Raw genomic sequence first — 22,724 nt, 5'->3', positions numbered from 1 at the left:
TAATAAAGCTGAAATAAAAATTTGAAAATATAAATGTTAAAGCTACAGTGTGTAATTTTTTTAAGTTGATTCTTAGCAAAAAACACTTTGCTCTTTCAAAATATGTGCTCATTAATGTGTAATTACTGCTACCAACTAATCAAGTATTCTCGTAAGCGTAGAATCTGCCATTTAGAATACATACGGGCGAGTCGCTTGAATGGCGGCAGCCATGTTGCGCCTCCATCTTGAAAATACATTAGCCAAAGAGGGACATACCTGGAAATTCAAGCTTCGCCTTTCGCGTTTTTACACTCAGTGGCACCGTGACGAATGCGAGAGGGAGATTACTCGCTACTGCCGGCAGATTTGAAATAATACGGCCACCGTAGGAGTTAAAACGCCCTTGGAATGGGAGGGGCATAGAAAGTAATATTCAGTTGGTAGTCATAAACAATTTCACCGCTAGATGGGAGAAAATCCTACACAGTGTAGCTTTGATGAACCACTTCATGACTTATAAATCTTTATGCCACTTAAAACTACATCTGCATTTTCTTTGGTAGCTTCTGAGTTTGTATTTATATTCAGTTCAGGTTTATTCAAATAATTAAAAGGATAATATACCCCAAATTGTAGTCATTATTTATTCAAAACCTAAATGACTTTCTATTGCTTAACATTTTGAAAACTGTTTCAACTGTTTTTGTCCATATAACATTAGACCCCACTGACTTTCATTGTACAGTATGGACAAAAAAGTGCAAAAATGGTGCACTTTACACCATTTAATGAGTGAAAAAAATCAACTGTACACAAACTTTATTGGTATTGTGTTTATACAAGAAAAATGAATGTGAGAATTTTAACAAGATTTGAGAAAAGTGCCACTTGAACTGATGCCTATATAAGCGATTCTACCCTAAACGCTCTGAGCGGGACTCAAACTGTGGTCTCCGGTGTGAGAGGCGGGCGCTCTAACAAAGAGGCTAAAATTCACAGCCTCTTAACGTCTGTCGCTAGAGCACCTCTTGAGATCAGGGGAGTGAGTAAAACACGCACAGCTTTTACCGGCCTACGTCAGTTACACCTATCTATACACCTCTTTGTGTATGTGTTTCACAATTTTCAAACTATGGGACCAACTGGTGCTCTTTCTGTATCTTGGTCTACTGAGATATATAGAGATCACTTAAAAAAAGCATTATTTTTCTCATTTCATTCAGCAAATTCTTCTCGAGTCTTACAATGTATTCATATGTTTATTGAAAGTGACTGTGGAAAAATGACATGAACAATTCCCTTGTACTGCAATTGAACTGGCTCCAGTTATTGGTGGTTGCTCCGGGGGTGTTCTTTGTTGTTTGCACCCGCTGGTGTTGTGGATTTTGAGCATGAGGAAATGCGTTGGGTGCGAAGCTTCTGCACATACTCTCGCTCCAGCAACAGTTGTCGTTGATGATTCAGTAGAGCATCCCGTTGCCTGTGTAGCGCCTCATCTCTCTGGAAAATGTTTTTAAACTCCGCACACAGGCTTTTATTCTCCTGATACACCTTATTTGAATAGGACATCATGTTGTGAGATGCCTCCTAGGGAGAGGGAAGAGCCTTGACTCAGTGCCTCCCATGGTGCTTTGACAAACAACCATGCTGATTGACTTCACAACTAGCATTCACTCACCTTGTTGGCTGAGATAGTCCAAGCTTGCATCTGGTCTTCTGCCTGTTGCACCTGGCTCTTCATCTTTCTATTGAAATCAGCCTTGAGAGCAACCAGAGTCTTTGAATGATGACACTGCAAAGAAGTCAGCTCCCTCTCCAGCTCAGTGATACAACACAACTGCTGCTGTTGTAGAGTCTATGTCAAACACAAATACATAAATATGTATATAAAAAGCCATTCCATCTCAGTGCAGTATAAAAACAATTATGTAATCCTCAACTATATGAAAATGCTGACACTATTTCAGAACCTATACAGCACATGAGCTTTGAAAATTCAATTCAATTCACATTTATTTGTATAGCGCTTTTCACAATACACATAATTTCAAAGCAGCTTGAATGAACAAATGAAGTGGCTTTGGTAGTGAGTCATTGGGAACTTTTCGCCTACTGTTTTTCTAATACTTTGTATTCTGAGAATTTCGGACATACTAATCTTTTATCGCACTGTTTTTCACATATTATATAGTAGGAAAGTATTCGATTTCCAATGCAGCAGATCACTATACATGTGCATGTACGGAACATGCCATTTACATAGTCTACAAACAGTGCAGTCCATCCTCCACCTAACCACAGGCTCCACTGTTCACTACAATGGTAAAACACTAAATTATAGACTACAAAACACAGCTACACAACATAACAGAGACCCTATAAGCCCCAACATAACAGAAGATTAAATACTAAGACAAAACAGACAAAATAACACATTTATTCTCCGTTGGTAGTCTGACGCGAAGCATGCTGGGAACTAGAACTCTGCTGAACTCATTCCATGTAAGTTCAGCTGAAAGGTAGGGTAGGCAATTTTCTGAAAGGCTAGCTAAATAGCAAGCTAGCTTTGAAAGCATAATATCCCACCCTCCCTTCAGAGTGCTGTCTAAACCCACGCATCCTTCAGAACACATGAACCAGGGAGCAAACAAAAGCGTCAAGAGACTCGAGACGGCGTTAAACTACCTCATATCTCAAAGCACATTACATTAAAATAATAATGAACATAAACAACTCAAAGAGTAATGACCTGTACCAGCTGACAGCTGCAGATTCATTTCGGAATTTATAGTGTTGCCATTGAAATGCATAAATTCGGGTCATAAACCACTCAGAGTATAACGTCACAAGTTTCCATCTCTTCCAGTATGATGACAGTAGTTATGGAGTGAATTGTTGTTTTGGTAAGGAGGAAATGTAGCTGCTGTTTCGGTTGCCGTGCTCGGTGACTGACGTCTGTCTAACTCTGCATAGCATGAAACACGCTGATGACGTGTGATGTCTGCGTGAGCTGGGTGACCGGAGGTAATAAAATACATGCGTTGACAGGCAGATAGGACATCGTATCATTGCATTCGAACTGATTGCAATGATTGGATGAACATTTTATGGTCATTCGCCTTCCACAGATGATATATATATATACATATAAATACATTTAGACCACTTAACTAATGGTCTAAATGTATTAGTGATTGCAATTAGGATGTGAAGACACTTTCAACCAGCATAACAAAAAAAAATTCTGGAACAAATCACCTACCCTCCCTGAATATAATCAGTTATTGAGTTCACTTAACTTTTTTCAATTAAGTACAACAAACTTTTCGTAATATTTCTCATTTAATTTGGTTAATTCAACTGTACAAACACACACACACACACACACACACACACACACACACACACACACACACACACACACACACACACACACAAAAAGGAATAATAAAAAAGAGAGATCCTGCTACCTTAACCTCTTTTAGGTCTGCAATTTCAATATTTAGCTTGGCCAGCTGATTTTCCGTCTGCAGGATCTCTCTCTGCAACTCTGAAAACACAACAACACACTTGAAGTGCAACAATTGATGTTTCAAATCTAACCAAGTAGCTACTATCTGGCTAACTAACTGTAGTGAGCAATTGATTGTACCTGTTGTTGGTAAAATGACTTGTAATAATGTATGGGCATTACAAACTACATTTTCAGCCATTTACAGAAAATATAACCACACGATTACGATTAGCCTTAATTTCCTGTACAGATACATACACACTTGTCTTACCGTTCTTCTTCTCCTCATGTTTATCCTGCATGTTCTGTCTCTGTCTCTGCAGCTCCTCAAGTTCCTGATGGCTCTGATCACTCAGAGTGACTATAGCATTCTGTCTCTTCTCCGCCGCCGTAGAAAGATATGAGATGTACTCTGCCTGCACAGCATAGAAAATGAGAATGACTATGATTTTATATATAGGCCAAGAACAAATATTATTAATTATTATGATTATAATTTATAATTAATATTAATTTTAAAAACAGTTGTGTTAATTTGTGAGAACTTACATTTTCTTTACGTGTCTGAACTACCTCGTTCTGAAGAAACTCATTTTCTTTACGTCTGGAGTTGATTGTGTGTTAAACTGTCAAACATTAACACAAATATAGATCCATAATATCTGTCAGTTTGAGCTACTGGCTGGACTGCATTAGTATTATTGGTAAATCGACATGAAAACACATGGTTGGTGCGTTTACAATATTGCAGTAGGCTGTACTGTACGGCTTCATCAAGCTTTCGGTCACTTCCACGAGTATGCGCACTCTCAAAATACAGCAAGTAAATGCTAATGTGTTTTACACAGAAACACAAGTGTGAAACCCGGTTTCACTTAAATAGAGTGAGGAAATGTCATTCGTGGATACTAGTGTGTGAAAGACTAGTGAAAGTGTGTTTTGTATGTACCCAGCCAGTGGAAAGTCGTAGGCTGGTTTCAGCAAGGAATTTTGTTACTGTTTGTGCAAAAGGATACAGTAGTTCAACTCTCCTCTTCAGTGTGCTTAGGTCCTCAGTAAGAGTATCATATCTATGGATGCAAAGCAATATTAACTAGATTAATGAATAGTCTAAAAGTGATTTAAACTGTTCTTTGAATCTCTACAGAGTCGAGGCAACTCACTCCCTGTGTAACAGCATCTCTCTCTGTGATTCACCCTGTTCTGCGCTCTCAGCCGAGACATTTGCGTCCTGTTGGTGCTTTGACTCGCTTTTCTTCTTTGATGACATCGTGAAACCTCCTAGACAAGCTGTTATCTCGAATACAGCACACTTACAACAGCAAAAGGAAATCTAACGTATTTAATCAAGTTCATGCGCCGTTTTCCACTCCCACAGTTGGTTGCACTGTGTAACCAAGACAACCAGACATAGGCCTAACATTCGCTATAAATCCAAAACGAGTTTTAATAATCTATTTCTACCACTAATATCCAGCGCCTACTCGATTTATTATTAATTCTAATTCTAATTTAAATTAAATTTTATTTAGGAAAATCAAATTGTGAACAGGCAGCAGTGATTGATATTTGTTGTGTTGATATTATACACGCTGACCGCTTGGTGGAGCAAAGTGCTTTACCGGTAGAGTCAGTGTTGCCATGTCCGCATATTATAAACTACTTTGGACTTGTTTTTCTTGTTTGTCTCTTACAAAAATGGGATAGAGACACATTCCACCTCTCCCGGTTGGTCCCTCAAAATTGTTCACATTGTTTACATAGCGCAAATTATATAATATTTTGTAAGAAAAATATCCATAATCATAACTTTATAAACCATAATCATTAGCTTCCGGTAACGGGGGTAAAGCGCATTCATGAGAGAGTTGAGTTCCAGCATATGACGTGGCATGGACTGTAGAAGTAGCGTAAGCTTTTACGCCTGTCACGGTTCAAACAAACAGGGGAAACAAGGCAACAAACTCAAGCTCCTCCGACATTTCTCTTTAAAAGTTCTTGTTTTAGACTTCTAATTCGTGACTGGTGTTCAGTTTTGCTCTATCCTCTGTGCTTCCACTTCCCCATTTGTCACTACATGGGGTCAAAAAGGTCACTCTTCCACTGGAACTCGACTTATATATAGCTGGAAGCCAGTCATTATAGTTTATCAAGTTATAAATATTTTTATTACAAAAACGCATTGCTTCACTTAAGAAGGCCTTTATCAACCCCCTGGAGAATGGATGTGCTTTTTTGGGCTTCAAAAAACAAGGTACCATTCACTCCCAGTATAAAACAGCATGGAAGAGCCAGGATATATATTTTAAAAAAAAATATAACTCTGATTGTGTTTGGCTGAAAGAAGTCATAAACACCTAAGATGGTGTATATTCTTTCTTTCTTTCTTTCAAACCATTATTGGAATCAGGTTGCTTGTTTCTCTTGAGAGATCTGGCAACAAAGCGTAGAGTGCACTGAGCGAATAGACAGGAGGCTGAATCGAGCTCACATAGCCTACTGAAGAAACGTCCACGTTTGATAGTTTTCCAATGTTTGAAGACTGAAAACAACAACAACACTTAACTGCAATAAAAAACGCAATTCTTTTCTCTCTTCATGGCTTGCGGTTTCAGTTCACGCGCTCTGTGTGTGTCGGAGGGGAGGATGCGCGGCTGAAGACTTCAGTCCGGAGAGACTGAATCCGCATCCTGATAGACAATCATAGCGACGATGGAGGGACGACACGAGTTTTTATGCGGGGTTGTTGAGGGTAAGTTTACGCACACATTATTTTTCTGAATGCTTGTCAGGGAGCCACAAATATATATGTATTCGTTAAAATGCATGTTTAACGTGAATTGGTGTGGTTATGTATCTTCGAAGCATTATTTACTACAATTAATTGTTTACGGAAAGAAAAATAAGCACCACGCTATACTGACACATATAATTAACCTTTAAAATAACCAATTTCTCATTTATGGGCTAGTAGTGCAATGCAATTCATCTTACTAAGCCGACGTGGAGCATCCTGGGTATTTATTTCCATATTTATACTGGAGTGTGATAGGAAGCAGCTGGCCAGAAACCGTAACACACACACACACACACACACACACTCACATCTCCATCTCCATCCACTGTGCGCGCACACACACACACACACACACACACACACACACACACACACACACACACATGCATGTTGTGCATATCTCCTAATTGGCCTTACTCTTGTTTGTAGCTCAGTGTCATATTATTGGATCGGTGGGCAATTTGTCTCTTCTCTCCAGAGAACCCTGCGGGATTCCAGTAGTTTTTTCTTTCTGACCCACATGTTTTACAGCTGCAAACTTGTAGCTAGAACTTGTGGAAGTGAAGAGGGGAGTCACACTTTATGATCTATAACATCAAAGCTAGTGATACTTTACATTAAAGTAGATTTAGGCTACTATGAGTAAATCCAGCTTAATTTGCACACTTGCGTAAAGTGATGCCTATTATATAGAAAATCTCGGCTATGTGATTATATACTGTATAAAGTTGGATATTTAAGTATATCCAACATCATTTGCACACATATACCCAAGAATAGAGATAGGCCTACATACTATATAACAAGTTTCAACTGCTTGTTTATATCGTTGTGTAACCAGTCTGACTCTACCCCCCTTTGAGCGGGATTCGAATCTGGGTCTCCGGCATGGGAGGTGGGCGCGCTAACAATTACGCTAAAGACTGCATCCGCTAGCCTGCCTCTTGAGATCAGGGGAGTGAGGTTTTACCTGCACAGCTCTCACTAGCTGGCCTCATTACCCATCTCCAATCTGTTAAATGTGACTACAAGGCATTCGATATTAAGATATTATGAACATTAACATCATTATTTTCTGTTAAGCTACTGTATTGTTCACATACCAGTAGGGCCAATCACTTCATATTCATAATTACTGAAGCAAATCAAGCTTCTTCTAAGCACACAAGAAAATATGTGTGGTATGTTTTTCCATCAGCATGGCAGCCAACATGAATAATAAATTATAACCAACCACTGTCAGCAAAATCTATGCTAGAACGACATACTGATGTGTGATCCCAAACACTGTCAGTGACAACTTATAAAAGTGTTTGGAATTTTTCAAAATGTATTCATTAGCTCTCAGTAGAGGTATTGAAGATGGATGCGTGAAAATGTGGATATGGATGTAACGTATTTAATGATATGTACCATAGTTTTATAAATACTTTTATTTAATGAATTACAATCAATCAATGCACAAGCAAGCAGAAACCAATGGAGGCTGTTTTCGCAAAAAGGTCTGCTTCTCATCGCAGCTTATTCTGGCCAAGAACTACCCACTTAGACAGAAAGAGTGTTCAGAGCAAATCCAAGACTTTTGTCATGGCAGTCTCTGTGAAATGTTGTACAGAAAACACTGTAAAAATAGCGGAATATATGTATAAACTTTGTGATGAGTCATCAGACAACCCTTAAAACTATGCAGATTATTTGCTTAAGAGTGCCTCATACCTCTGGTGATGACCCTGGCCGGAATTATATAATTGGTCCAGTATGGGATGGATGCGCCAAGCCCATATTTCAGAGTCTGCCCAAAACCTGCCTGTTTTGAGTGGGTTGCAGTGAAGAGGAGGTGGAAAAGAACAGAAATACTGAAGATTTGTGACGGTTATGAAATGCTGCCTTGTGTAAATGGAGAAAAAATCAGGTATGTGTCTGCATGTGTGATATATATACTCTACTCCTTAGGTTTCTATGGGAGACCCTGGTCAATGGAACAAAGGAAGGTACTATTTCAATGGTGAGTATTGGATCAGTGACTACACACACACAGTTAAATGGGATGATGAGATTGCTCTTTATATGCACTTGTATTACTAAAAGAACACAAAATGTTACATATTATAAGTCTGGGGTTATACAATGTAATATGCAATATTGATTTGGATCATGTTGGTAACATGGTGGTATCAGAGCAGTGCAGTAAGGCTGCCCAGGGGGCAGCACAGAGCAGCTGGTGTGTTGCAGAGGTGTAAAAGCCTGTGGGCAGAGAGACAAATGGCTTTTTATGACTAATGGCTGGACATTGGTGCCAGCATGACTCCACTGAGCCACAGTTTCACACATCTTTATACACCATGATGAAACCAATGGCAAGGAACAAGTCCATTTTCCCTTGCATCTTTGAATCAGAGAAAGGCTGAAGTTGAAAAAGAGCAAGACATAGAAATAAGATGCTAATAATAATAATAATAAAACATTTATTTGAAAATTATATTATTATTTTAAGTTTTATTTTCTTAAACATATATTTTTTTAAATAATTGCTTGTGCTTGATTCATTCTTTCTCATTTGTTATTTTATATATTATTTGATGATGATGATAATTTATTATCGTAATTGTTGTTGTTGTGTTATATAGTGAGACTTTGAGCTAATAGGATAATAAATGTCATACAGTGGTTTAATGAAAGAGAAAGAAACAACAGATTGTAAACAAGGTATCCCTGCTGAAAAGCCAATCTTTCTGTTCTGATCTGGTTTAGTGCTGGTCTAGCTGGTAGCCATTATGTTTTCCAGCAAAACTGTGTTGGTCAAGCTGGTTAACCTAGGAAATCTTCTTGGTTTAGGTATAGTTAATAGGCCTAATGGTGACACCAACACACCAGCATCTAAAACAGGTATACTGTATGCTGTCCTGTATTGAGTCCCTGCTCCCCTTCAGTCATAAAGCAGTTTTTCTCTCTCTGCTGCTGCATTATGAACAAACTCACACTTTACCCAGTGAGCTGGCATGGACTGGCAGATCTGTGTTTGATTTGCTGAACTCAAGTTCTCCTCCCTTTAAGCTTAGTACAGCTTCTTATGATCTTTAACTTAAAAAAATATATATATATTAATTATGATTTATTGCATATGATTCACTCATTCTTTCCCATTTCTTATTCTTTGATATAAGGGAATGTGAATATTATATGGCAACACAGCTATATAATTACATGCCATCTTCATAGATCTTTAAACAATGGATTACTATGTAAAATATAACTGATTTAGAAGGGTCCAAAGCATTGGTCCAAACTCAGCCCTGGATGAAAAGATTAATAGTGCAGGTGAAAGAAGGGGGATGAGAACTTTTACACGCTTGAGTGAGAGCGGAGCGATTGTGCTGATGCAGTAGATGAAGGAATAGAATAGGAGAAAGAGGAAGAGGGGGAGAATGAAATGAGAAATGAGAGAATGATAGATTCAATCTGTGTATTAGCATTTTAAATAGGTTGGAGAGGGAGAGACCCAAAATTAGCTGTGTGTGTGTGTGTGTGTGTGTGTGTGTGTGTGTGTGTGTGTGTGTGTGTGTGTGTGTGTGTGTGTGTGTGTGTGATTGTACACACACGTTTGCTTGAGGTTAACATTTGGGGAGATTCTTTAATATTTTAGACAATCACTTACTCAGCCTCAGTCTATTTAGGGAATCTGCTTTTCTCATGAGAGGACACACACACACACACACACACACACACACACACACACACACACACACACACACACACACACACACACACACACACACACACACACACACACACACACACACACAGAGACACTTGTGAAATTGAATGATTTAGTACAAACCTTGTTTTATCTCAGTTTTTTACTTGTCTTGTTGAGAATTATAAAATAAACTCTCTTACAACACTTTTCACATTATTTTTTATTTAAACAAATGGCCTACTCCTTTGTCTTCAATTTTATGTAATAGCTGGCATTTTATGTTTGGTAAGTAGTATTAAATAATATGTTTTTAATATTGTTGGAAAAATGTAGGGCTTGATTGTAAATGATGCATTAAAATATTGATATTTTAACTTTTTTATTTGATATTTTAGATTATGAAATTTACATTAAAGGGTTAGTTCACCCCAAAATTCTGTCATTAATTACTCGCCCTCAATTTTGGGGTGAATTAACTTGTAATTTTTATTTATTTTCTTCACATTTAGTATCTTATATTTCATCTCACTGACATGCTGGTTACCATGTACAAACTTTTATTTTTTTGTTATTTTTAAAGGGAAAAATAAAAAAATTTCTTCACTCATTGGGCCCTATTTTAATGATCTAAGCGCATGGTCTAAAGCGCACGGCGCAAGTGCACTTAGGCCGTGTCCAAATCCACTTTTGCTAGTTTAACGAGGGGAAAAATGGTCGGCACGCCCGGCGCATGGTCTTAAATAGTTGTCCCTATTCTCTTAATGAGTATAGGGTGTGTTTTGGGTTTAACGTGCAATAAACCAATCAGAGTGTAATTTCCTATTCCCTTTAAAAGCCAGTTGCCAGTATATTGGGAAACGGATCAGCTCGTCGCGCAAGCAGACCATCTACAGGACAGGCCGGATTCCACCTTATCTTTATGTACACAATATGAGTCTTTTACATTGTAATCCTTTTATTTTTAATATTTGGCTAGTTTGTGTGCTGCTGTGCATTGTGTGTAATAAGCAGAGTGTATGCGCGTTGTGGACCCGCCTATAGGTGCATATTACTAATGCGCCCTTTAAATAAAAATAATAATATACTGCACCATTGACTTTAGACCAGGTTTCAGTTGGTCAATGGCGAAGTCTATTTAAGTTGCCTCAAAATAGCAACGTACCAACAATGCGCCAGAACACACCTCATTTTCAGACCAGCACGCCCATGGGCGAACAGATGGGCACAAATGCATTTGCTATTTTAACAACGTGGCACAGGACGTGAAAAAGATAACTGTGTCAGGCTGAAACTAGTAAAAAACACTTAGCCTACGTCGCGCCTGGCGCCGCATTGCGCCGGGTGTATGATAGGGCCCATTGTGTAGATTGACAGTTTTTTTCGAATGAAAGATTTTACTATTAAGATTTGGGTTTAAATAATTCAATTAAAAATAGCAAAAACAAACAATGAAGGCATGGTGAGAAGTTCCCTAGTTTTAATGTGACCTTCATATCATAAAAAGGAGTTAATTGAAACATTATCCCTTGGGTCTTGAATGTTCTAGTTAAAACATGATCTTCCATTATCACCCGTTATTAACTTTATCCAGTAATCATGATCTTCCTACAATATTTGTTTAGAGGACATTGTCAGTGGCATGGTATTGAAATGGTTGTACAAAAAATAACAATAAAATATTGCACTGCAGATAAATTATTTTTCTTTACAGATAGATTGAAATTCATAGAGGGACAGACCATGAAAAAAAATGTCTCTGCAAAGGAATCGACCATTTGCTGTTTTTAAACTCAGACTCATTCTCTGCAGGAAATGTGACCTCTTATATCATTAATTATGCAAGATCATTAATAATGCAAGATCATCAAGAGATGCATGTCTGTATTTTCTGCCTGTCTCTCTCTCTTTCTCCCTGTCGTGTCTTGCTCTCTTCTTACACAATATTCTTTAAACATGATCCATTCTAAATTCTGAAATTATTTTTCTTATTATGATGCACCCATTGTCCCTTTCAGGATGCAGATGTGGGGTTTGAACACATATCTGTATGGTCCTAAAGATGATCTGAAGCACAGGTTACTGTGGAGGGAAGTTTATTCAGCAGAGGAAGAGGGTATGTTGAAGTATGGGGGTTACAGTACTTTTGTTATTACACTGTAAAAAAAAAAGTTTTAAGTACAATCAACTTGGATGTTTAAGTTATTTCAACTTAAAGGGTTAGTTCACCAAAAAATGAAATTTCTGTATTAATTACTCACCCTCATGTCATTCCAAACCCGCTTCTGGGTTCTACGTCAGAGCGCCAGCTCATTATTGGTCGACGCTGTTCACGTGAGCACCACAATGCTTGCGTGTGATGCTGACGCTGGAGCCTGCCAATTATGAGCTGCACTGTGTCAAAGTCCCTTTAAAGTCTTTGACTGTGCTTACCAGATCAGCAGCGTAGGAGACTGACACAGACGAGAAGAAAATGTTGAATAAAGTCGTTTCTTTTTGCGCACAAAAAGTAGTCTTGTCACTTCATAACATCAAGGTTGAACCACTGTAGTCACATGGACTATTTTAACGATGTCTTTGCTACCTTTCTGAGCCTTGAAAGGTGCAGTGGCGTTGCTGCATGGCTGGTTCAGAAACCTCTCGGATTTCATCAAAAATATCTTTAATTTGTGTTCCAAAGATGAACGAAGGTCTTACGGGTTTGGAATGACACAAGGGTGAGTAATTAATGACAGAAATTTCATTTTTGGGTGAAACCCACATAAAAAAAATAGTTGAATCTTGTATAACTTATAAAAAATAACTTATTTTGTTGAGTTAAAGCAATGTAAAAACATATGTCTTCATAACTTATTGATCATATCATTTTGTACAGTGTAGGCTTTCATATCGTAACCTGTAAGTTTCATATCATAACCTGTCTAAAACTTGATATATTTATTGTAATGAATAATGAATCATTAGTATTGCAATAATATAGTGCAATTCCAGTATGATAAAGGTGCCATATTTGACATGCTAGCTTTTATCCATGACAGTTTTTTTAGGGCCATTTCACACCTGGAAACCTTTCACTTTTTCATTCTCTCACCGTCTCCAGCTCAGTTGAAAGCTCTGGTGAGTGAAGCAGAGTCGAGGGGTCTGACGTTTGTATACGCTCTTTCTCCGGGTCAGGACATCGTCTTCTCCAGCTCTTGTGACCTCACACTACTCAAACGCAAACTCAGACAGGTAAGCAAACTCGCTTGTTTTCTGCCTCGGTATCTTTTCATTTTTATCCCACTTTGTTGTGATCAAAGACACATTTTTACAGTTTATTTCATGGTAATATTGTTCCAACTTTAGCATCTGCACAATTGTTTTGCTGTTTGACTAATTTGTAAAGTTCATGAATGCATTGTTCTCTTTAATTTCACCACTAGGTGTCAGACCTTGGCTGTCAGGCTTTTGCCCTCCTATTTGATGACATTGATCACTCCATGTGCCAGTCAGATACAGAGGCCTTTTCCTCATTCGCTCACGCCCAGGTCACCGTGGCCAATGAGATCTTCCGTTTCCTGGGGGAACCACCTGTCTTCCTTTTCTGTCCCACTGGTAGGCCGATACATAAATATATCAAGCTTAGTTCAGTAGGACAAAAATCATTTTAATGGAGTGACAAATTTACTTAATGATACCTTAGAAGAAAAGAAATACTGCTTTTCTCGTCTTAATGCCCCATCTACATTCTCACTGTCTTTCCTTACCTTTTTCTCTCATTCCTTCCCATAAAACAGTACAGTGCTGTTATTTCTTTTCTCTCTAGAGTACTGTAGTTCTCTGTGCACTCCTAGCGTGTCAAAGTCTCCCTACATGCTGATGATTGGGGAGGATCTTCTCCCTGGCATCTCTGTCATCTGGACCGGTGAGAGACATGTGCAGTGTGTCCTTTAAAAATTCACACACAATAGCTATGTCATCCAACTTATACGCAAAACTAGAATATCGCATAAAACATTTGCGAATAAAGCACAGTTTCCATCCCATGTGTTCAAGAGAATAAAATGGTTACTTCCTGCAAAATTGGCACAAAATATGCATTATGTAATAAAAATAGAAGTTGGTGTAATCGGGGAAGCTACTGTGGCTCTTTTTTGTACATCATAAATGACTTTCGTCTCAGAGCGCGCAGACATAACGCCATGAACGCTGTGATGTTATCTTGTGTTCGGATGGCTGGTGTTTGTGAATGCAATCATGTGAGAAGCTTCTGGGAGGGAATTCCAGCCAACCCTTTTGATGACAGACTTTGGCTCATGCATTTCAGAATGACTAAACCCAACATTTGAGATGTGTGCGATGAGGTCCACTGGTCCATTTATCCAATTCTGCACATTTTTTTGAATTGATCCGCATCTTGGCATTTCCATAATTTTTTTTATGCGATGTCCCAAAATGGGCATAAAAATAGGTGGATGGAGACATAGCTAATTTCAGTTGGTTACATAAACGTAAACCACATTTATAACATTACATATTTGTCCTTCACTCTCTGTAGGAAATAAGGTGATATCACGGGAACTGAGTGCCGAATCATTAGCAGAGGTTCAGATGGTGCTGCGACGGCCACCACTCATTTGGGACAACCTCCATGCTAATGATTATGACTCCCGACGTGTCTTCCTGGGGCCTTTTAAGGGCCGCCCCCCCGGACTCAGGTCTCATCTGAGGGGTCTGCTGCTTAATCCAAACTGCGAGTTTGAAGCCAACTTCATCCCTTTGCATACCTTGGGAAGCTGGCATAAAGAAGTGAAGGAAGAGGGGAAAGGTGAGAGCAGAATGGGGCGTACAGAGTAAAGGAGGATAGAGAGGAATGAGAACAGGGAGAAGCTCAAATATTATAGCATGAAAAAAGCAATGCCAAGGCTTTGAGATTGATTCCCAGTGAATGCATAAATGATAAAATGTATATCTTGAATGCAAGGAAAGTTGTTTTGGACAAAAGCATCTGCCCAATGCATAAATGTAAAAAAGTAAAATAAAGTGTATAAAGGAACATTCTGCTCCTTGCTGACACAGTTTGGCCTCTGTAGGTGATGAAGAGGCCTATCGTGTGGATAGAGCACTGTCAGCCGCCCTGCAAGACTGGATGAAGGAACTCAGCCTTCCTCTACAGCCTGGTACAACATCCACCCTTACACAGTTTTTACACCCTAACATTAGTTATTACACCCATATACAACTGGGATAGACATTGAAAAAAATACACTTTACCTTTAAAATTATTGATCACATCTGAGTTTACACGCGTGTATTCACAAGTAGGAATAAAATGCTTTTTTTTTTGTTAGCTGTTTAATTCATGTTTAAAGATGTAGTTATTGTAACAATAAAATACTTAATTAAAAATCACTTTACCATTAATAATAATAATAATAATATATATATATATATACATATATATATATATATATATATATATATATATATATATTATAATAATAAATCACTGTAATATAAATTGTTACATTTAACAAGCTGTTTTAAAATGTACATGAATGTACATGTAATTTATTTAGTTTTTCTTTATTATGTAATAAAAATAAATGATTATATTATATTGATTTTTGACCGTGTTATTTTAGTATTATTTATACTATTATTGTATTTTTACATATTTTGAATTAGCTTTAATTTTTATAATTTATATTTTAATTTTAGTTTTAGTAATTTTATGTGCTTTTGTCATTTAAATTTTTTTGTTCTATTTAGCTTTAATTTATATATTTTTTAAAAGTATATGTAGTTTTAGTAATTTTAATACTTCAATGTATTTCAGCTAGTTTCCAAAACAAGTTTTTCTCATTTTATTTTATTTCAGCTTAATTTTAATTAACGAAAACAATTCTTAATAGGTTTACTTTTAGTTACCAACTGATATTTGAATTAATACACTGATCAATGATTTCTTCAGTTTATTTTTAAGTGGCACTCCTAGTCCTCCACAGGCAGTGTTGGGGAAAGTTACTTTGAAAAGTAATGCATTACAAAATTACTTTACTTAATTGCGTTACTTAATTACTTTTTAAGAAAAGTAATGCGGTGCGTTACTTTTTCTCAGCTAGGCTGGACTTAGATTTTTATAACAAAAAAGTTTTATTTTTGGACAAATGTAAAGGCCCTTTCACACCAAAATTAAAATAAAAAGGCTGAAGGAAATGCAAATTCACATGTGTACAGTAGAGGGCACAGCTCAAACAAACCTTTCACCTGTGCTGACATTCTGGATTGCAGAAGAATAGGATACAGGAGTGGTAAGTTTAACACTTACTTTAAAAATAAAAACAAAAAAAATCTAAAGTCATTTTTGCTTGGGTCAGCATCAAGTACATCGGTCAATAAAGTGAGATCAAATGCATTAAAATATTATTTTTTTATTTAACATATTTAATTATTGGAGGTTTATGTAGTATGCTGATTTTGCATTTCACTGATTTTATTCATTTTGAGGAATATCTTTTTTTGTTTAAGTGAGATGAGTAATGCCTGCTCATATTTAGTCTAGAACGATAATAACCATCATGTTTACACACAACGCCTCTGCACTTACGATTTTTCTCAACATGGGGACAAAAGAACTGTCAGTCAATAAATGGGAAAACAAAGTAACTTGCATTACTTATTCGCAAAAGTAACTGATATTTTGTTGTAAATGTAAAAGTAATGCGTTACTTTACTAGTTACTTGAAAAAAGTAATCTGATTACGTAACTCACATTACTTTAAATGCGTTACCCTCAACGCTGTCCACGGGTCACAAAGAATCTCTTTGCTGACATGAATCGGATCTTTTAGTCCAGTTATTTCACACAAGTTTCTGAAATTTTTCTTTTAGGACGCCAGTTGAGGCCAACAGACCCCAAGCTCTCAAAACTCTCTGTTAAATCAAAGTCCTCCGACAGCTCAGACAATCAATGTGAAGCCCAGCCCAAATGTCCCATAACCTCTTCCCAGAGCACAGGGGCTCTTGCTAGCGATGAAATCCCAGCAGACCCGGTTATGAGCCAGGATCTGAAAGCTGGGGAGAACCAGGTCTCCAGGAGCACCAGCCATGAAAAGAGCTCTAGAAGGGGATTGTGTTCTGGGAGGGCTCCTCTCAGCGAGGCCCAGGTCCGGCTGCTGGTTGGCCTGTACTACCTGCCACATGAACACGGGCCGCCCGCTCAGAATCTCCTGCAGGATCTCACGTGGCTCAAAGCCAACTGTCACTGCGTCAGTATCAACCGCAACGGCAAGAAGGCCTCGCCACAGAAGGTGAAAACATGCTTTTTATTCAATATTTTCTATTCACCACTGATTCATATGTCATTCGATCTGCTTGTGAATGCTACTGAAATTATAGTAATGATTCAACATGGATGTAGTTCATAATATGTGTTTAATGTGCACGACAACCCCAAATATTTATTTAAATATTTGTATTTAATATGGAATGTGTTGTACTTTGTGTTCTCGGTTGGTAATATTTCTCTTGCTCTCTCAGGTAGAGGACTGGCGGGCCCGTGCAGGCCGTTTCCTGGCCGTGTGTGATGATGTGGCAATACTGCACAGTGCTGTTGTGAACAGCATCAATAGGGCTGTTCTCTATGACCTTTACCCTTACATCTGGGACCTGAGAAACACCCTGCTGGTGGCCAAGGCCTTCATCTGCTGGCTAGGTGAGAGAGATACTGTAGAATGGATGATTAAGAAGTGAGGATCTTGTCTTCTCAAGCAGGTATTTTTCCGCCATGTGATAAATGAGAAGTAAATGAACTTTGTATTTTGAGCGTGAATCACCGTTGAAGTTTTGTCCTGTAGATCGCCCTTCCCTCCAGTTTCCCACCCTCATCTCCCATCTTTTCACAAGCATATTTCCTTCCACAGAGGGTCGTATACTGAGTGAAGGTTTTCCGCTAGACTCTTGGAAAAACTGCTTCCACTGTGAGTGTCAAACATGCACATATATACTGTAGCATATTCATTTCTGCATAGTTTTCTGAAGCCATATACTAGCTTTGTGTGAGGAAAATACAGAAATTTAAGTCATCATTGACTGGTTCTCTTGCGCTACTACTGTACAAAAGTTTGGGGTCAGTAACACCTTTTCTTGAAAGAATCTTTTGCTCAGTATTTTTTGCTCAAGATTTATAATGTTACAGAGTATTTCTTTTTCAAATATTTGCTGTTCTTTTGAACTTTCTAATCTTCAAAAAATCCTGGAATTTTTTTTAATCACGGTTTCCACAAAAACTGTTTTCAGCATTAATAATAAAAAAGAAATGTTTTTTGAGCACCAAATCAGAATGAAGGCTGGAGTAATGGCTGCTGAAACTTCGACTTTGCCATCACAGGAATACTTTACATGTTCAAATATTTTAAAAGAGAAAACTGCTATTTAAAATTTTAATAACATTCCACTATTCCAATGTTTTTACTCCGTTTTTATCAAATAAATGCAGAGACTTTTGACTAACCTCAAACTATTGAACAGTAGCATGATGCATAAAAACTGACGCTTTGATATTGTTGATGATTGATGCTTTGAGATTGTTGACAGGGTGTGGAGCTTCCTCAGGGGTGGAGCTACATGGTGTGGAGGCGGAGCCATGGGTGTTTAAAGGGGGGCTGTCTGGAGAGGTGCAGGTGGGAATGACATAATTAATGATTCAGTTTAAAAAAAACAGTTATGAATTTCATTAAATTAGTATAAATTGCCAGATCCATTTGGTGTAGTTTTTTTACAGTCTCTTGATCTTTTCCTGTCTCATTCTTGTTTTTTTTTCTTTCTTTCTCTGGTGTTGGTGTGAATCAGATGCTTCTGCCTGTGGGGACCATCAGTGAGTTATTCAGTCACCCTCCCCCTCTGTTCCCCACCTCTCGACTTTACAACATACGGCCATTCCAGCAAAAAGACAAGGTGACTCAAGCATATTTGTTAACCCACTGACTCGCACCTCATTATACATTTATGACTCTTATCGTTGTTGTTTTCTTCACAAACCTTTAGGTGGAGCTGTACCGAATGGTGCATCAGTTGCATCAGAGGGGTAAAGCGAGCCAGGACGCTGCCATCTCCCATCCTGACTTCATTGGGGACAGGCAAGAATTGCTCTCAAGCATATCACAGCCCACATATAAAATGTTCTGTTATCTCTATTTTTTAATAGATGCCTCCATCTGAGTAAGAATTAAGAAACTATATCTATTATCTATAATTGCAGTCTTTGATTCCTGATATAAAAAAAAAAGAGTTTAAAATCAACACATTTCCACTTTGAAATAAATAGGAATCACAATACACAAATAAGCCATTTAATTTGATGTTTAATATTTATTTGATTGAAGTATTTGAAAATGATGACACTACATTGATCAAAATACAATATGTAATCCTTTTAACTTATAAAAACAAATACAGTGCTGGTCAGAATTATTTGCCCCCTTGGTAAATATGATCAAAGATGGCTGTAAAAAATAAATCTGCATTGTTAATCCTTTTGATATTTTATTTAAAAACCTTTCATTGAAGTAAAAGAATTGAAATTGGGGGGGAAATCACATTATGAAATAAATGTTTTTCTCCAACCCCCCTTTTATTAAATACTTTTTGCACTATATGTACTGTATATACATTCTTATTTTAAAAAGTTTGGGGTCTCTAAGGTTAAAAAAAGAGAAGAAATTAGTACTTTTATTTAGCAAGGATGCATTAAATTGATCAAAAGTGACATCAAAGACATTTATAATGTACATCATATTTCAAGTGACACTGAAAATGCAGCTTTGGCATCGCAAATATAAATGATATTAAAAAATATATTAAACTACAAAACAGATATTTTAATGTTTTACTGTTTGATCAATCAAATGCAGCCTTGGTGAGCATAAGAGACTTCTTTCACAAACGGTTGTGTGTATATAGGGAAGACCGATTCTGTGAGGAAATAGCTGAAAAAGGAGGTTGCACTCAAGCATAATGCCTTAATATATTTCTTCTTTGTCTTGAAAAAAATCAGTTGAGGTATATGAGAAATATCAACCTGTTTGTGTTTGTGTTTCAGGTGTCTGGGTGCGTCTCTGGCCTTGTGCCCAGAGTACAGCTTAGTTCTGGAGGATGAACTAGGTGTATGTGGGTGCGCTGTGGGCATTCTGGATCTCCGCTCTTTTGCCAAACGATGTCAGGCCACCTGGCTACCTGCTATGAGGGACAAATATCCTTCACGCCCCCATGGAGCCAGTGGACATACTGCAACAAAGGTCAGAGTTACAGCTAAACACAAAGCTACACAGAGACACAACTAAACCACAGTACTTCTAAAATGGTGCAGTAGTAACCTAATTGCACTTTCTCCTCCCTGAAACCCTAGGAGGCGCTGCTGTTTTTCCATGAAGAACACGACTACCCAGACTCACTGCTATATCATTTCCCATCTCAGCTCAGGCTTGAGGCTCTTCCTGATCTGGTGGACTGTAGCGTCAGTCGTAGTCTCCTCACGGCCTTGCTAACGGCCCTCAAAGCTAACGGTGCACTAACACTGATCGTAATTTGAAGCATTTTAGCCTTTTATACAAGATATTAGCCCTGATAACCGAGTATTTCTTCCTCAGGTTCACAGGGTGTATTCTGCGAGGTCCAGCCTACAGATGGATTACGGATGGAATTTCTGACAAAGTTGGGATTTCTGGAGATCCTCCGTGGAGAAGCACAACCTAGAGAGGGCGTTGTTTTAGGGAGGCTGTTATAAGCGAATAGTCAAAACACACAGGATCCAGTCTTAGATCAAGTTTTTAGATCAACATGTTGCCATGTTTGAGACCAGAGCTGTGGTTATGGTTGTACTTAGAAAAATGGCTGGGTTTAGAAAGTGCTTGGTGAAGTGTTAAGGTCGATTCACAGGTCTGAATTTTGGCAGGAAATAATCGAATTAAACAATGCATACTGCATGCCAAAATCAAATCTACGATCAGATAAAAAAATATCATACTATCATGATCTGACTTTTCTGAAATCGTTTGGATACATTTTCTTTTCAGAGACTAACTAAAATTTGGCATTGGACAGATTGTGATTTGTTTGAGTGCGAAAATATTTTGTTTGTTAATATTTTATTTATAATAGTGCAAGCCACAGTAAAAATGTATGAAAACATTTAACAAAAAACAAAAAATTTAACAATAGGACAGGAATATAGTGAAATGTAGGTATAGGTATGTGGTCTAAGAAAAACAAAACAGTTGATAGTAGTTGTGGGATTATCAGAGATTGTCTGTAGGCACTTTTTGTGATTATTTTATAATTTCCTGAAATTTAGTCACATTGAACTTGGTGTGAACAGGCCTTTAGGCTTCATGGTCAAAGCTGGGGCAGATAAAACATTACTAATAAAACATAAGGGACAAAATGATAATTTAATATGTGATGACTTGTTTACAGCTTCATCTTTACTAATTAGCATTCTGTTTGCTTTCTCACTGCACTGTGCATCTGGAGCTCTCCTATTGGTTCGCAGTCTTCGCACAAACCTTTGGCTCTGCTTTTGGGAGGTAATAAAACTTGCTGTTTTTTTTATTGAAAGTTTCTGTGTTGCAGCTGTGGATGGCTGTAGGAGCAAAAAGCACAATATTTCTCTTTTGTATTCAGTGTACGCACACACACAAGCAATTTTCCCTCCAGCCAGTCATGGACATACTCACAAAGCAGACTCTTGAAGACACATAATAGCTCCTCCAATGTGCTGAAGGAGCCTTGACCGCCACTGCTACAAGATTGATGAATCATGGTGTATCTTTTTATAGCTCTTCCTTTGAATGAATTCTCTCTCTTTCTCACACACACACTCACTAATTTTCGGAGGCAAAATTGTTAGCTCTAGCCATCTCACTTTGTCCTTTTACACACATACACGCACTCGCTCACTCAGTTGTATGCACGTCCGTCCACAAGTTCAACAATATGCCTTCTGATCTTTAACCAATAGCCTTCTTTAATCCCCATGGGCAATCATAAAAAAACATAAATTAAATTGCTTTTTTGTTCCATTGATTTGATATTGTTTTGATGTAATCTCATTGATTTTGAGTTTTGCTTTGCTATAGTTTCTGGTATTTTTGTACATTTATTGTAAAAGACACTTTTGATTGTGCATGCTAACTTTAAGGCATCCAGTTTTAAATTTTTAGAGCACTTTTACTATTTCTGCAGGTTTTAATGTCAGAATTGTGATATGTACACTGAAAGGTCTAAGCTTAGGTAGTAATATTAAATGTTAAATTGATTGCATTTAATGTTTTTAAAGATTATGGTACAGTACAACTGCAGGTTTTGTAATAATGGAATAAAACGTGTTTACAGCATCATTAAAATCTTTCCTTTCTGGAAAAAATGTCTCTTTTGTTTATGTGTATGTTCTATATTTACATTATATTAATTTCACTGCCTTAGTCATATCTGATATATGTATATGTATATATACAGTATGTATATACATTTCGATTCAATTAGATGAGCACATGCAGCATATGATTCTGAAGAAAGCATGCCAACTTTTATCAAGATCGGACCATAGCTGGCGCTATAACTGTTAAAACGCTTAAAAAAACATATATTTCCTGAGTAAATTGCCTGTATTGGCTGTAAATGGTCTTTTTCCATCTCTGATCTCATGCACTTAAAGGCCTTAAAACGCTTGAACCCTGATAATTGCTGCTTTCAGCTAT

At 37.6% G+C, this 22,724-nt stretch overlaps 2 protein-coding genes across 3 annotated transcripts; one reads left to right on the top strand and one right to left on the bottom strand.

The window, feature by feature from the left end:
* Positions 1 to 1,197: 1,197 nt before the first annotated feature.
* Positions 1,198 to 6,509, bottom strand: ccdc166 (coiled-coil domain containing 166). The gene is made up of 8 exons (XM_084403425.1): positions 6,491 to 6,509; positions 4,660 to 4,808; positions 4,513 to 4,566; positions 4,046 to 4,100; positions 3,768 to 3,912; positions 3,453 to 3,532; positions 1,661 to 1,837; positions 1,198 to 1,569 (listed from the first exon to the last, which is right to left on the bottom strand). Exons 1-8 carry the CDS (start codon positions 6,506 to 6,508, stop codon positions 1,309 to 1,311), a joined length of 939 nt encoding a protein of 312 aa, XP_084259551.1. The 5' UTR covers position 6,509; the 3' UTR covers positions 1,198 to 1,308.
* LOC311286929 (protein O-GlcNAcase) lies at positions 5,646 to 22,384 on the top strand. 2 transcript variants are annotated; one of them, XM_084403394.1, is made up of 18 exons: positions 5,646 to 5,750; positions 6,112 to 6,248; positions 8,247 to 8,298; positions 12,006 to 12,103; positions 13,088 to 13,218; positions 13,410 to 13,581; positions 13,793 to 13,891; positions 14,525 to 14,794; positions 15,060 to 15,146; positions 16,861 to 17,279; positions 17,509 to 17,683; positions 17,892 to 17,948; positions 18,565 to 18,650; positions 18,820 to 18,924; positions 19,015 to 19,106; positions 20,069 to 20,264; positions 20,375 to 20,531; positions 20,616 to 22,384. In XM_084403394.1, exons 2-18 carry the CDS (start codon positions 6,209 to 6,211, stop codon positions 20,750 to 20,752), a joined length of 2,373 nt encoding a protein of 790 aa, XP_084259520.1. In that variant the 5' UTR covers positions 5,646 to 5,750; positions 6,112 to 6,208; the 3' UTR covers positions 20,753 to 22,384. The 2 variants fall into 2 exon arrangements, with proteins under 2 accessions (XP_084259520.1, XP_084259519.1); XM_084403393.1 differs by lacking the exon at positions 5,646 to 5,750 and having other exon boundaries at positions 5,938 to 6,248.
* Positions 22,385 to 22,724: the final 340 nt, after the last annotated feature.

The sequence above is a fragment of the Rutilus rutilus genome, assembly GCF_951802725.1.
Source record: "Rutilus rutilus genome assembly, chromosome: 3".
Classification (NCBI taxonomy): Eukaryota; Metazoa; Chordata; class Actinopteri; order Cypriniformes; family Leuciscidae; genus Rutilus; species Rutilus rutilus.
Note: the sequence above shows the minus strand (reverse complement) of the source record. Positions and strands in the feature narration are given on the sequence as shown.